This window comes from Diuraphis noxia, unplaced genomic scaffold, assembly GCF_037042655.1.
Source record: "Diuraphis noxia isolate RWA-SAM2 unplaced genomic scaffold, SU_Dnox_SAM2 contig0003, whole genome shotgun sequence".
Taxonomy (NCBI): Eukaryota; Metazoa; Arthropoda; class Insecta; order Hemiptera; family Aphididae; genus Diuraphis; species Diuraphis noxia.
Genome location: NW_028301713.1, coordinates 52699881 through 52716790, shown reverse-complemented (window position 1 = coordinate 52716790; position 16910 = coordinate 52699881). Strand labels below are relative to the sequence as shown.

The window sequence follows — 16910 nt, the reverse complement described above, 5'->3', positions numbered from 1 at the left end:
CGAATCGAGTACCTATAATTTATAAGTGTAAATCAACCGATGTTACTCTCCACAAAATAATGCTGACTTAGGCATAGTAAACATCAATTATGGAGCTAGTAAATAATATTACAAAACCAGTTCTTTACTTCTTGTATATATTTGTTTACAAATAAAATAGGTATGTATAAAATAATATAATGGAGTATAATTTTTATTTCTACTCACGTTCTATATAAAAATCCGTATGATTAGTATAATTATTGCAATCATCTATTGGAATCGAATCGTTATTCCTTAGGTTTTTAATTCCTTCCAGAGATTTATTGCATACAGCGTTGTAATGAATTTCGTCCATTATGATTGATTAAAAACTGAAAACAAAAAATGTTTTACAACAATATTAGTTGATTAAAATCAAACATAACAATACCTTTTTAAAATCTTGTAGAATTATCTTGAAATTAAGTTGTTAAACTGTAGGTACATTACAACTAAGTACCAGGATTTCAAATTTATGTTACAGCATACTTAGTTACTACGTACTTATTACTGCGTTTTTATGTATTTCAATTCTATATAAAATATGTAATTTACTTTTTTTCCACGTGCACACTAAATTACTATTTAATTAGATTTGATTTTTAAATGTATTATAATACAAATAAAAAATAATTAAACTAAATTTTTCATTCAACCGTGTGTTATCGCATAAATTTTTTAAGAGCCATAATATGTAACAAGAGGTTAATATTATGATTATTATCAGATAAGTATAATAACACTATAACAGTCTTACAAGTTTTCAGGCACTCATTTGAAAAAAAGAAATTTGTATTACCACAGGAAAGGAATTTAGATATGATCTTTAAGTATACTTGAAATGTCTAAAAGTCATAATTTGAATAAGTATAAAGGGAAAAATGGGATGAATATGCTTAAAAATGTCCCTGTAAATTGATGTTTGATAGCTTTTCCGTACCATTAAAAACTAGCGGTACCAGGGATTTGAATTAATCCGGTCATAACCTTTCACGAGAAACAAAAAGTATTAGGTAATTGGATAGATACTTTCATACAGGTTAGTTGTTGCATACCTGATTTTAGCTCTTTTCTGTTAAAAATAATTTGAATAAATTTATCCATCACTCATAATAATATAATTTTACTATCGATAACGTATGTTACTTATTTTAAATAAACGTATCATTGATTTTATGCTTATCAGATTTAAAAAAAATATTGGCAAGCGTGTTTCAGCCTGATAATATAAGTGTCGTGTGAATCACTATGTAATAATTCAATTAGAATTCAATGATATAAAATCATTGCACATGAACAACGATTCAGAACGAAGATGGCCTGTCAGTCCCTATTATGATCAGTACATTTTATGATATAATTTCAATTAAAGTTGTTTATTTTTCCATTATTGAAATATGAGAGGTTGAATTATTAATTGCTGAAAACATTGTATTTGAAAGGAAATTGTGTTTAAAAAATATAATGATATACTTTAAAAGTTTCGAGTACCCACGTATAATATTTTTTAAATTACAACAAAATAAATTAAATGTTTACAAATATAATTTTTTATACCAAATCAAAAATATTCATAAAAACTATGTTTATATTAGGTGTGTCATTTAATTTTTTTAACTACACAAATAAAAACTTATGAGGTAAAAAAATATTTTCGATTTTCAAGTTATTGACAGAGTACAACAATAGTACCTACAATTAAATTAGTTAAAAAAAAATTAAGTTATCACTTATCAAGAATACTAGAGTATAACTTGTAGTACTTACATTTGAACAAGTAAAACGAGATGATATTGTATCATGTAATTTCATTTACCTATTTTAAAGCTCAAAATGATAATATTAATATCTTTTCATTTTTTCCCATCTTGAAAAACTGTTTATCATTTAAATTCAGACATATTTTGAAGTCAGTCGTTGTTTGTGACATAAATGAATTGGTTTATTCACAAGATTTAAATTGTTTTTGGTTTACTAGCTACCACAATATGAATTTTATACAATTATTATCTAAAAAGAAATATACAATTCATCTTTAAAATAAAACATCTTAAGAAAATAAACATAAATATTTTTTGGTAAAAGTATAATTGTTTTTTAAATCCATATAACTTGTAATGTTTATTATTTTCTGCAAGTGGTTTAGGAAAAAATAAATATTAAAAATATAATTTATATTTTTAAGAAGGTATGCCATGAAAATATATTTCGTCTTCTTATACTACTACCCATGCATACTCGTATTATTACCTGTACTAAAACTACTCTTAGAATTTATTATTTTATGGTTGTGTGGTTCAAGTTTCAAGACATTAGGGCGCATTGTACATAACTTATTATTAAACATATTGCTAACAATAGGTATATTATCTTAAGATTTAAGTTATACGTCGCGCGTCGGCATATAAATATAAATAAAATGATATTTTTATTATTTATATATATATTATATAGTTATAAATTATGTACAAATATATTATCACTTATGACTAGATTCATCATTTAAAGATGTTTGTTTGATTTCACATAAAATAAAAAATCGGTGATGAATATTTTTAATTTATTAACTAGGTTGATTGAATTAACGAAGAATTCACACGTACATTGTTTGTTTAGAAGACAAAACTTTAAATAATTCTTAATAGACAATATTTTAAGCTGGAATATTCGTTATTTTTTATAGGGATTTTAAGTAGCATTCTTATACTGCCACTAGTTACAAGATCTCACCTTCTCATATTTTAAAATTTAACTTTAAAGCCTTTGGCACATACACACATACAATATATTATAGTTTGGTTCAAATCGTTTGTTTCCTTATAGTTTATATAGTAAAAAGTGTAGACTTTTTTTTTGTTTTAACATAACGTTTTATGTATAGCAAACATATTTTTTCGAGAACTTATTATACATAAAAAAAATACAACAAACTGGTTTTTTTTTTGTGAATTTTACTCACTTTGCTATTTTAATTTTTTTTTTCAAGATGTGCTTGAGAAATCTGAATTAGTTTAATGATAAATTTTTATTTTTTTAGACATTTTGTAAAATAATGATTGAAATGTATAATATGTATATTGTGTATTGTTCATGATTTTAGGTAGAAATTAATCTAATATTAGAATATAATAATGTCTATTATGAAAAATTAGATGATTATGTGGGTGGAAACAACTACCTACATTTACTCATCTTGTAACATTTAAGCAATTAGTAATTATGATTTATATTCGAATAAAAAATTGTATTAATAAATTGTAATATTATGATTTATGAGCAAACATTGATGATATTAATTACCACGATAGTTTAATTGAACCTTTTAACTTTTAGTGCCTAGTTAGCTTTGTATTAAATGTATTTATTTATATTAACACTACACAAGGATGCTTTAATTAAAAATTAAAGAGTCAAAATATTTTACTTTGTGATTATTTTCATTCTTTACAAAAATATTTTAATCAAAATCTTTGTATGCAGAGAACATAAATATTATTACAACTGAGTTGTGCATTATCAAATATTATAATGTATTTTATACTTATCATTGATAGTTTTTATAAATTAGATATACAATATATACATATTGTTTTAATTTGTATGTTTTAAATGGAATTTGAAACTCACTGTGAAATAATGTGGAGTATCAAGTTTTTAATAGCCAATATATTTTAAAAATAAGGTTATTCAGCTATATAATATGGTGAATATATTTTATTCATATTATAATACAATTTATTACCTATATGCGATCTTTTACTAGTATGAAAAGTATAAACATCTAACGTATTTTAATTATGAACAATTAATGCCAGCAGATCTTGAAAACATAAAAAGAAATAAATATTTGTTAAAACTGGTCTACGATTTCCATGATAATATTATTATAATGAAATGCACTATAAATACATTTTATTTTATATGAAAATTATATTTATTCCAGAAAAACGATTACTTTTATTATTTTCAATTATTTTTGTTCAATGAATTTGAAATTACGAAAAACTTAAATATTATGTATGAATTGTATGTTTGACCTGCAATTATCATAAGTTTAAATTTTCAAGCAGAAATATGTAGTAATAATACTTTCATATAAAAAATCTAACTACTAAAAATAATCATTAGTTAATAATCATTTAAAAAAAAAAGTATTAAAGTATTAGGTTAAATGTATTTAGTTTTAAATTATTTTTTTTTTAAGAAAAATAATTAAAATTTATAAATTTAAAGGTGGTTTATTGTAAAGAATTTCATCAAGTTGCTGAAAATTCCTCATAGAATTTTTGTCATACTAAAAAAATGATGAAGGGGTAGGAATAGCCTTAGTAAAAGAAAATCTACAAACATCATTCAAATTACCACCAACATGTTATATTATACAGCCGAAGCAGTAGTCATACTGCTAGCCATCAAGTTCATTAACCAAAATGAAAATGAAAAATATATTATTTTAAGCGACTCATTAAGCTCCCTCATTAGTGTAAAAAACAAATTTAATCCTAGTGACATAACAATACAAATTCAAAACAGATTAGAGGAAGCAAAAAAAAAGAAACAATACTATAATTCTTATTTGGACACCTGGACACATAGATGGCAATGAAAGGGCAGATAAACAAGCCAAACTTGGTATCCGCTCAAGTGACGCACAATTCATAAACATTTCTCAGTACACTGACGTAAGAAAACAGATTAGACAAAACACAATCTCTTTTTGGCAAAACATATGGAACATCCAAACCAACAAATTAAACCGAATTAAAAAAACAGTAAAAAGATGGAAAAGAAACCCAAACATTAGTACCACTTACGAAAAAAAACTGGATCGAGCTAGAATTGGACACTCAAAATTGATCCACTGATATTTGATGGAAAAAAACGAACCACCAATATGCCAAACATGTGGCACCACTCTCATAATTAAACACGTTTTTGAAGAATGCAGAATATATCAAATACAAAGAGAAGAACTAAACATAAGCCCCAACATTGGAATAATTCTAGGCCCAAACCCCGAAAATGAATCCAATACAATACAATTTTTCAAAACAATAAAAATAATAAATCTATACTGTAAGTCACGACTAAAATATTGTAAAATTATTTAAAATATATACCATATTTATAATTATATAATTGTATTTTACTAAAAACGTAACGCTTGTGGCCTGTGTTGTCGAACCGGAAATTTATTTATGTAAATTTCAAGATCAATAATAAAAAAAAATAAATACATATTCACTATATAATATATTGATTCATTTTGAGCTTGTAAAATTGTTTCAAATGCACATAAGGTATATTATAGTAACTTGAGTGATGAAGTAAAATAACAAAATTAATAGTTTAAACAATATGGTTAGGTTGACGACGATTTTAATAGATTAATATATCTATAAAAAATTTGACAAAAAATATAATAAATAGTAACAACAAAGTGGCTTCGATAAAATATCATTATGGCTCCAGGTTTATTATTTTAATTATGTTGTGTAATAATAGTTTTAGATGCATTCGATGTATTTATACTTTTTTTTTATCAGGGTATTGAAAACCGGAGGGGGAATTGCTGTTGGCATTACTTCCTTTGATATATTAATAATTAGAAAAAAAATAAACAAAAACATTTTTTTAAAAAATTCAAAACTTTGGTGACACGGAGTGTTGGTTAGGCAAATTAGCTGCATACATTTTATGAATTCATAAGTTTATAATAAATCATAGCGTAAATTATAATAATTGCAATTATATATTTTTAAATTACAATAAAAAATAAAAATAAATTTAAAAACTGAATTCACATAAATATTTTCATTTTTCATATTTGATTTTGGTTTTTAAAATCATTTTTAGAATGGTATTAGGATAGGTAATATTGTAGTTCCCTTAAAAAGTTCCATCTAAACACAAATTTCTAAAAGCATTAATTATACCCTCAAAGTAAATATGATGACTGGAAGTTTTTTCCTCCTCCAAAACATGAGGATTGACAAAAAAAAATCTAAAAAAACATCATTGTAAAACTAATTTGTTCATTGCTCTGCTCAAGATCTACAATTTTCATCAACGTTTTTGATATGCAACACCCTTATGACTTTTATTATATTTCAAAATATTATATTATATTATTATAAAAATATTAGAATTTTATATACATAATGTGAAATTTAATATTTCTCCAAAACTGAAATTTTATTGCAATGTGCTTATATTATCACTTTATTTTTAGTTTTTTTTCAAGTTATTTACTGGTATTTGATCTATTTAGTATCCCGTATAAATGAAACATTTTTACGAATTTTATTCATATGATATGTATATGTTTATTTTTGAAATGTTTAACTTCCGTTGATTTTCTGCTTTAAAATAATATGATGAATTGAGTATTTTTACGTGTTCGTTTTTTTCTTTAATTTATTTTAAAATTGTCTGGGTATTAATCATTTATATTAAATAAAATGATATCATTTTTTTTGGGGGGGAACCTGCGGCAACATAGACCATTTGGTGTGAAGTGGTACAGCGGGGGTTATTTTTAAATATTTTTGTTTGTAGGTTTTTGATTTTGTAGGGTATGGTAGGGTATTTTAGTACTAGTGGTGTTATGGTAGATTGATTTTTATTTCTGCTGAAACCATCGTATGATAATATTTATATTTAATTACAAAAATATTGTATACATTTATAAAATTCATTATTATTAACTTTTGAGTTAACACCACTTTATTAAAGAATGGTTTAAATAGGTTCTTGATATAAATAAATTAAAAACGTATACCTACATACCTATGTAGATCTGACGCTTGAACATGTAATGCGAAGTTCTTTATAAGTAGTTATTACCGAGACCAATAAATCTAAAAACTATAAAAGTAGAATTTTATTACAGACGTCTGAAGTTTAAATTTTGGTGAAATTAGATATTCAAACGAACAATAACATTATTATTTTCGAGGACTTGAAACTTTAAAAACTTTATTGTATTTTACTTATATAGTGCTATTTTTTTAGAGCTATTTACAGCCATGAGAAATTTTTGAGAGTTTATTAAAGTTTTTTTTAAAAATTATTGTCAATAAGTCATACATTTTCTTTTGATCAAATTTAATACATTAAAAACATAATACAAGGTTCCATATCAGTCAATCATAGACCATAGTATAATTAAAAATAATAAATAGCTTAAATCAATCGTCAAATAGTCAGCCATAAATTTAATATCGTAAATTTACAATATCTTTTTATGACTGTCTAAAGTTAAAATTTTTGTGAAATTCATCAAAATTGCTAAATTTTACATATTTTTAGTTAGAAATCCATAAAATTTTTCTTTGCATAGGTAGTTAACATTTGAATATTTAATAGAATATCCCCCTAAGTTTTTCTATTTAAAAAAAAAAAAAAAAAAAAAAGATGAACCAAAAATTAATGTTAATTTGTTTGTCTATATTTCAAACGTATATTTATGTTTGTATTTTTAATAGGTACACGATAAATATTAAAAACAAAATATTTTGACTCTTTTTGAAGTATTAAAAGCAATGATAAATTTTTGATTAATATTTTTTAATTATTAAATATGATGATTTATTTCAAGTATACTTTGCTAACACACTGTCTTTGTTTAGAATATTTTTTCGTATACAATAATTTGTTATTGAATTTGGATTGAACACATCCAATTGCAATGACATACTCGACATCTACTTTACAGCAGAGCGGCACCCACTTGTCTACTATTTTTATTTTATTAATTTGAGTTTTGTGCAAAATTGCATATAATCACTTTACGATGAACTGTAATACATTATAAAATTATTAATAAACTTGTATTCTCCGTGAATCACCTCTTTCATCGTTCAATAGGCTCTTTAATTACTACGTCGATACTTGCTGCGTATCGGAACTTAAATATGTCTGTGAAAACGAAAAAAAGGTCTTGCATGGATGGTTTATATTATCACGGATACACACATTTCTAAGTATTAATTAAAACATATTAAAAACAATTATTATAATTTTGTGCTATGAATAATTAAATTATGATAGTGTACATCAATGTTATATATTATATTTTTTTTTTTCATGAAAAGTAAAATTATTTAAAAAATAAAATAATTATCGAAACAAGTTAGCGGTTAAAATAAATTCCTTTATTGATAATTTTATAAATGTCATTTAAAACGTATTAAATAAAATAATGTACATCAAAACATCAATGAAAAGTTTTAATAGTTAATAAATTTGTTTAGATAATACGTGACTTTATTACAAAATTATAGGTGATTCTTTATGTCGATATATTATTATAATTTTAAGTTAAAATTATTTATTATTGAAAAATTAATTACATCAGTACTATTCAATTGAATTATTAATTAATCATATACGACGAAAAAGTGATATAAACGTTATCATATAAAGAATAAGATAGTCATAGCTTAAAATTCTAACAGATCATCCAAGCATAGACCATCATCATTATCTATAATGTTATAATAATGTTATAATTTTAGCTTAAAGTAGGATTGGTTTTAGTTAATTATAATTCTGTATAATTTTCTGATCAGAATTGAATGTATATCGGTAGTATTTTTAAATAATACATAATCGAAAATTATTTATGGTAATTTAGTACATTGGTTTTCGGGGTGCGTATTTAGAGAAAAATAGAAAGAAGTTATTTAGTGGTCGATCATTGGTTGACAGATATGATCATTGACCATACTCGGCATAACCCCAGAACTATAAATTTGATATTATACCTTTGCATTGTTCTTAACCTAAATCATGGAACAGAGATAAAATTAATGATTAAAAAAATTGACAGAATATCAACAATTGGAACGCACAATTGTCTTTGTTTCACACAATACAGTGTTTTAAAATAAATTCGCACTATATTATATACCTTAATAATATGTAGAAAATTAGAACTCTTGTTATTTTCATATTAATTAAATAATTATATCTAGCACCATATAAAAATAATTTACTACCAAACATTAATTTGTATTTTGCATACGTAACGATTCTTTACAAGAAATATTACAATTTTTTGTATTTCTAATGAATTAAAAAAAAAATATAAGTTATTCAATAATTTACACTTTTTAAATTAAAATATCTATCTATTTTAAAACGTTTAAATTACATTTAATGGATAATACTTATATTTATTTAAATTTTTAAGTTTAGTTGATAATTACATATATTGGTTTGAAACATTAGTTATTAATGTATAATGTGTTGTATAAAACATTATTGTAATATACAGGATAATTATTAAAAACAAATTGAGTTCTTTAAACTTTAAAAAAACAAATATTAATCTTAAACTTATTAAATTTTAATATTATTTACAATAATATAATATATCAACATATAATACATAACTTTGTTATTGCCCTTAATTAATATTCAATTATACAAAGGCCATTATTAACTTATGGCAAGGTAATCAACTAGGTAGTTAGCCTAATATTAATTACAATTTTTTTACTTATGAATATTATGCAGTTTAACTAGGTTATACTCCATTGTGAAAATGAGATTTAAAAAAAATTATAATACATTCATAGACTGTGGTTTGATTGTGGTTTTGCGTTCAAGTTATGAAAGCGTTGTTCGTTAATCATAGATGATGACACTATCCATGTCTTACGAATAATTCGTTAATATTATTAACGGTTTGGTTTGCCAAACTTTATAAACGTCATATGATGCTGCATACAATGAAAACTTTAAGAAATGTTAGTTGTAATTCTTAAACAATCATTGGGAAGTATAATGGTACGTGAATAATTAATGAAATAAAATTTTTATATGGCACTATATTAACTCAGGTTATTTCGTTCCATCTGTTTCATTGAGGTTGTTCCATATTTTTTCATTAGATTTTAGATTTACATGTATACTTATAAATTATAGTATATATACACAGACTCTATCTCTCTCTCTCTATATATATATATATATATATACGAGTATATATATATATATATATTGGTGTAGTACATATTCAATTTTTAATTTTAATTTTGTGATAAGTCCAAAACAAATATTACAAAGTTACTTATTTACTTTATCAAACATTTTAATGTAGCATTTTTATAATCTATGAACAATTTTTTTTGTGTGTTAATTTTCAAATTTTAATTAAATTAATTTTTATTCGATTTTTTTTGAAAATTGTCAGAATTCAATTTTTTGTATTGAGTAAAAACTATAGTTCAATACGTAGGTAATAAAATGTTTTCCATTAAGACATGTGTAAAATAAATCTCACATTATTTTTCCCAACTTGAGATAGAACAACGCAATTTTTGAACGAAAAGAATAATTCACGCGTATAATATGGATGGTACCTCAAATACGGTGCCACACCAAATGGTCGTGGGATTACCCTTACACGTTTATTTATAACCGTAACGAAACAATTTTTTATAGGATTTGCTCTAGGCTAAAGTGTAAAAGGTACATAAGTCGAGATCATCGATGTCCAAACCTACCATTAAATTTGCGTTCTACAGTTAGATTCTAATAACCTCTAATATCGTAAATAAAATAAATCATTGACAGAACCTATTTTTAACTTAACAGAAAAATGAAATGTTAATATATTATTATTATATTTATATACTTTATCAATGCATGAACTACTTAACACCGGCGTTAGAACTTTAGTTCCCATTTTACTTCTGAAATATTGTGTGACTTATGATAAATGAATCACTCCGTAAACAGAAACACTAAAATTAAACTCAATTAATTAAATAATATCTTAATGGTTATAATTCATCGTTACTATCAAATGTATAACAATAATACGTAAGTAGGTTATATAAATAGCGTCTCTATACAAACTAGTGTAGAGATGGATGAAATAGATATGTGACGAATTTCTGAAATTAATTGTACACCTAATTCGATAAATTTTTATAGTATTACTTGTTTTTTACTTATATACTTATATGCTTTTGTTCTGGTCTCAACTTTTTTTTCTAACTGATTTTGCGTAAATAATTCTTTGTTTATCACCATACAAACGCAAACCAACAATAAATAAAAAACACATCTATGATTCCTCAATATATTTTCCTATATAAAATTAAATATAAAATTGGTAGCATACTACCATAATACTTTCGTTTTTACTTTTTATTAATAAAATTATTAAAAGGTGTAAAAGTCAAGACAATCGATGTCTAAATCTACCGTAAAATATTTTCATTCTTCGAATAGATTCTATAAAGACTTATAATATTGCCATTGAACGAAATTACTATAATAATAGAATCTTTTCCAATAAAAAATAAAAAATAAAAATCATATTGTGTTCAACTTTTATCAATAAATTAATAATTTAGGTCATAGGGAATTTATCATTAATTATATTATTAAACAATGTATGAATTGTATGAACACCCAAGGTAGCAACGTTCAAACTTTAGATTCCATTTCATTATTTTATAATCTGTCACTTATTACTACCGAGTTCAATTACAATGAGTTTTTGTTACTCTAGATTCTATGAGAATATAATTGATTTTTCCATTTCACAGTCAATACGTTAGGCAGATTTCAAAACAGTCATTTATAAACCCTAATAAACTACATTAGACATATTTTCTATATTTACTGGGGTGAAGAGCAAAACCAAAATTTAATTTTAAGTGTTTTATCATGATCGTGCCTTAATAAAATACTTATAAATTATTAACTTTTATTTGAATAAGCAATACAAAGTTATAGACACTTTGCAGTTTTAATGATAATAGCTTGAATGGTTTTATATAATAAATGTGACGGACAAAAAAACATTATGTATCTAGTGAAATTTTATTTACTGATGCCTATACAATCTATGTATAGTATAAAATTTCATACATTGTTTAATGGTTATCTATAATAACTTCATCATGAATATCTGAAAAGCAATAAAACTGTTTTAGAGATTTTTCTGCGCATATTCGAATTTATTATCAACAATTCGACTGTTATATTAATGATTTTTCTTCAAAAACTATGCCATACATAGATTAAGATCGTAGGTACTTAACCTTTTTTTTTTTAATAAATGTAATATTTATTTTTTAAAAGGGTTATAATGTTTTATATTAACGTTCAATAATGTTGCCAAATCATAATTTTTAAAAATAAATCTATCACTACTTCCTATTTGGAAAGAAAACTAGAAAGTAAACTTATAAACCTATTGTTTGAAAAAAAATCTGAATTCATTCGGTAGTTCAATCGAAAACGCAAACAATTTTACTCTTTAAAAATTCCAATCTCTACTATTTTACTATAAAACTACTTTAAAATTTAAATGTTTACAGTATTTAAGATACTAATGTTGAGTTGCAAAAAAAAAAAATGATTAATTTATCGTTCATCAAAATTCAATGGACCAATCATTGGCCACTAAACTAAGTTTAAAGACCATTAGCTCACTATTGATTCATTTTATTTTCATTCAATATCTGGTGTTTGTTTATGAAACTTGGCATATACATGTTAACTTATCGACCTCCTAAATAATAAAGTCTGAGTATGGGAGAACATTTAAACATATTGATTTAAATTATCATAATGTATGGCAGTATAGCTAATAAATGGCTAATGTGCTTATTCAATACGACGAGTTACCTAAAAAATTTTTCAAAGGATAGATATAATATATAACTGGTTTAACTTATAAAACAACTAAATAATAATACAAATAGAAAAAAAATTGAGAGCTTCCGTCTCATCTACAATAATACATTTTAATAGTATCTATCTCATCAATGGGTAGAACACAAGCTATAATTTAACTGAGTGTCGTGTGAATTATTATCATTCACTGTAGATAATATATTTTCATACACTTTTTTGTATCTTATAATATTTCTAAAAATCGTCAATAACACACTCACACACATAAATTATTCAAAAATGTTATGTATAAAAGATCAACTTCTGTCATCTCAACTATTTAGAATTTTTCATACGTAGTTATGTTTATTGTTTACCAAATAGAAATGTCACAATCATAAAAAATCTAGAGTAATTTATGAGGCTTAATGTATAATGCTACAATTATAAACAATACCCAAACATTGTCATTTGATATAGAAAAACATACTTCATAAATGATTCGAGTTCCTACTTATTATAAAGTTTATTATACATGATAAAAGTGACACAAGTTTGAACTAATTATTTTTTATTTTACTTTTTATCTAGATTTTATATAATCTGTACATAATAAAAGTACAATAAGCATAAATGATGTTTTTTTTTTAAATTATATATATTATGTATTTTAGTTTGAGTGTCTTGAGAGAACAATTAACCAGCGAAGGCACTTCGGCATGAATTTATAAATTATTTAGGATTTTTTTTTTAAATTTATAAGATCTCGAGGCCATTGTGGCTTGAGTATTCTAGGGTGTACTACAAGGATGGAGATGGATAGTAAGTTTTTAACATGAAGGTTAGTGTGATTATGAAGGTGATTTCTGAATTTAGAGTAAAATAACTTGGCTGTTTCAGTGACTTTAGGAATATGGAGATCAGTATGAAGGGTGTGATTAGATATGTAACGAGGAGCATTCATGGTTACGAGTCTGAGGATTTTAGATCGGAACACTTGTATTTGTTTGAATATTTGATTTTTTTACAGTGCCCCAGACCTGTATACCATAAACCATATTGACTTAAGGAGGAGGTTGTAGATGTGAATTTTGGTTCTGAGGGATAGTTTTGAGAACTTACCAAAGATGGGTCTGAGAGAGTAGAGAGTCACTTGTTTAATTTTATTTTTGTTGTATGAATGTGTTTAGCCCACGTTAGACGTTTGTCGAAAATTAGACCTAGGTATTTGGCTGTGTTGGAATTTGGATGGGTTTGTTGTTTATATGTAGTGGGGAAAGTTGGCTGTGACGGAGAGCAAAGGTCATGTGTATACTGTACAGATTTGCTTTCATTTATTTTGACGCGCCAGAAAGATTACCAGTGTGATAGGTTATTCTGGTGGTTTTGGAGAGAGGTTGAAACTAAGCCCTGGTCGGTATATTACTTTATCGTTGGCGAATTCGATAATATTTAAGTATTCGGATTAATGGGTTGATCTGCCGAGGTTAAATAGAGTTGGAGATGCAATTGCGCCTTGAGGAGAACTATTATAATTATTAAAGAATTAAAGTATGACAAAAATAACAATCCATTAAAAATTGGTTACAATGAGATTTTTAATTATTATTTAATATGCGTTCAATCAACACTCATTAATACCATTGACATAACTTGAGTCAGAATAGGTGTCACACTTTTCACTCACTCCTTACTCATCTCAAATGAACCTTTTCCAATATGCGATGAATGCAAGGATTACCTTTGTAATGATCAATGATCATAATCAATCACATCGTTATCAGATGTCCAAAATATACCAAAATATAAGCATTGAAAATCTTTAGAAACTCAACTTCTCTCCGACTAGCTTTCAACGGAGAAAATACTGAAGTAATATATCAATTTTCACATACTGTGAAATTAAGTAATGAATTGTAATACATCTGTCAATATTTAATTCTGTTTATCCTAACCTTCATTTTTCTGTATTACAACTATAGGCTAATAACCAAGAATGTTAAATCAATTACTCTAAATAAAAATAAAAATATAATATAATTATTTATGGAAACTAACCTAATCTAATAACATGGATAATATGGAATAGAAAAAAATAACTATGTATAATTTAAAAATTGGGATTTGTTGATGTTTCAATTTAACAAAATATATTAATGTATAAATAATATTAAAGGGTGTTCCATTCAACGTAAGACATTCATCATTTCATAAATTTAATGTTTTTAAATTTTTTTGAGTTGTTAAAATATAAAAATTTCTTATTTTACACGATGGAACATTTGAAAATGTCAACTGATGAGATAAAGGTACCGTGAACTTACAAATGTATATCATACTATGTTATATTATTTACTCGTAATTTATTGAGACATATTAGTGGCTATAAAAAATTACAGGAAACAACTTAAGTCCAGATTAACAAATATTTACATTTATAATTGTATGCTGAGACCAAAATATGTTTATTTTCGAATAAAAAATTACAGTTAAATTATATTGTATCATAGTAATGTACATTAATTATTCGCAGCACTTTTTTTTATAGAGAGATTTCATTAGTTTGACATGACATATTCACATGCTCTATCGCGTAACGCATAATCATACAATTTTTCAAAAAAGTGTCATATTTATCATATGTTTAACATTAAACTGTGATGGTAACCTAACTTTTACTTACTGTTATAAAAAACTAGTTTAGTATTTTATTCAGTTGTAATAAGCCGTTATTTAACCAAGTTGTACTTTAGTTGTTTTTTCCTTTTTCTTATCATTTTTTTTTCTCTAAAATTTACAATTTCATTAAAAAACAATTATTTTTCTATAATATTAACAATAATTTTTCTTCCTTTTGATTTTAAACCTGTAAAAAGTACTGTGAACATACATCACACTTTTTGGAAAAATTTTATAATCATGCGTTGCACGATAGAGCAAGTGGAAATGCGATGAGGTCTTATCATCGAAAAGATCAATACCAAAATGTATGACATTATGACATTTGAATTACATGTATCAAGTAACAAGCTAATATTAATTTGGATAAGTTTTAGAAATATTCTAATATGTGTTTCTAAATTTGCAAATATTTTCACAATTCATGGTTTCGGAAGTATAATTTGAACAAATATTTTCACAACACTTTTAAAAGGTTTTGAAAAAATATTATCTGTATATACCTATCATTTGATTGTTAAAATATTAATACTTTGCAGTCATGTGCGGTACGTAGGTACTTTGTAGTACAAATCAGGTATATATCATACAAAAACTCAAAGAGCATAGTTTTTGAACATTTTCTGTTAAAATATTTATCTTTTTTATCAAATATTTATTAATTTTCAAAATGCTGTATAAACAGGGGGATATATTGGTTTTGAAATAATGAGAAATTTTTAGGCGAAAATCCGGTCTCATATCAATTTTGAGATGCATTCTTTGTAGAAAATGTAATCTAATTTTTACTTTTTGGCAAACATTTCATACTTTTTTCATACTAATCAGGAAAAATAAAAATGAATTTGAAAAAACAGTAATATTCACGTATAACAATTTTTTAACAAAATTGATTTTGTAATTAATTTGTAGTTTAAGATTATATAATTTAAGAAACTTGACATATTTAAAAAAATTGATTCATTAAACATTTAACATTTATACGAACAATTTGAAAAATTCAATACAAGTTTCCATGTATGTTTTTTTTTTATAAAGATTTTAAAGTTTATCGCAAAGCTACATTAACTGTTTATAAGTGTTTTAATTTCAAATTTGGTCAAAATTCATCGATATCGCGAATTTATTTTTAGACAGATCATAGAAATAAAATCTACGAAGAAATATAGGTGATCGGTTGTCTGCGCACAGATTTCGTCATGTATATGGTATACAATAATGATATATCAATAATCTAAAATGTACTTAATATATTTATAACAGTAATTTTTCCAATAACGAAGTACACTTGATACCCAGTACTAACTACATACAGTGACTGCTCAAGTTTTAAATTCTAAATGGAGCAATTAATGACTAATGTATTGATATTACAATAATATGTGTTTATTATTATTTTTTTTATTTATTTATTAAATTATGTGTACTTATAGTACTTATACAAATCGAAATAATACTGTGATTTTCAACTTAAGTATCTTTTCTGGTGCAAAGTGAAACTAATTAGTTCATTTGGGAGGTCAAATTCTCAATAGTTTTAAAAAACGTCAGAATAAAAAAAAAAAAGA

The 16910-nt window shown here is 24.5% G+C and overlaps 1 protein-coding gene across 3 annotated transcripts in view; it reads right to left on the bottom strand.

The window, feature by feature from the left end:
* Positions 1-16910, bottom strand: part of LOC107173315 (neuromedin-K receptor) — a 76756-nt gene that overhangs the window by 32127 nt on the left and 27719 nt on the right. For 2 of the 3 annotated variants that reach the window (XM_015523812.2, XM_015523838.2), the window contains exon 3: positions 208-353. In XM_015523812.2, the coding sequence (XP_015379298.2) occupies positions 208-337 (130 nt within the window). In that variant the 5' untranslated portion in view covers positions 338-353. Of the gene's footprint in view, positions 1-207; positions 354-412; positions 527-16910 lie in introns of those variants that run through there. The other variant, XM_015523829.2, reaches the window with a different exon arrangement.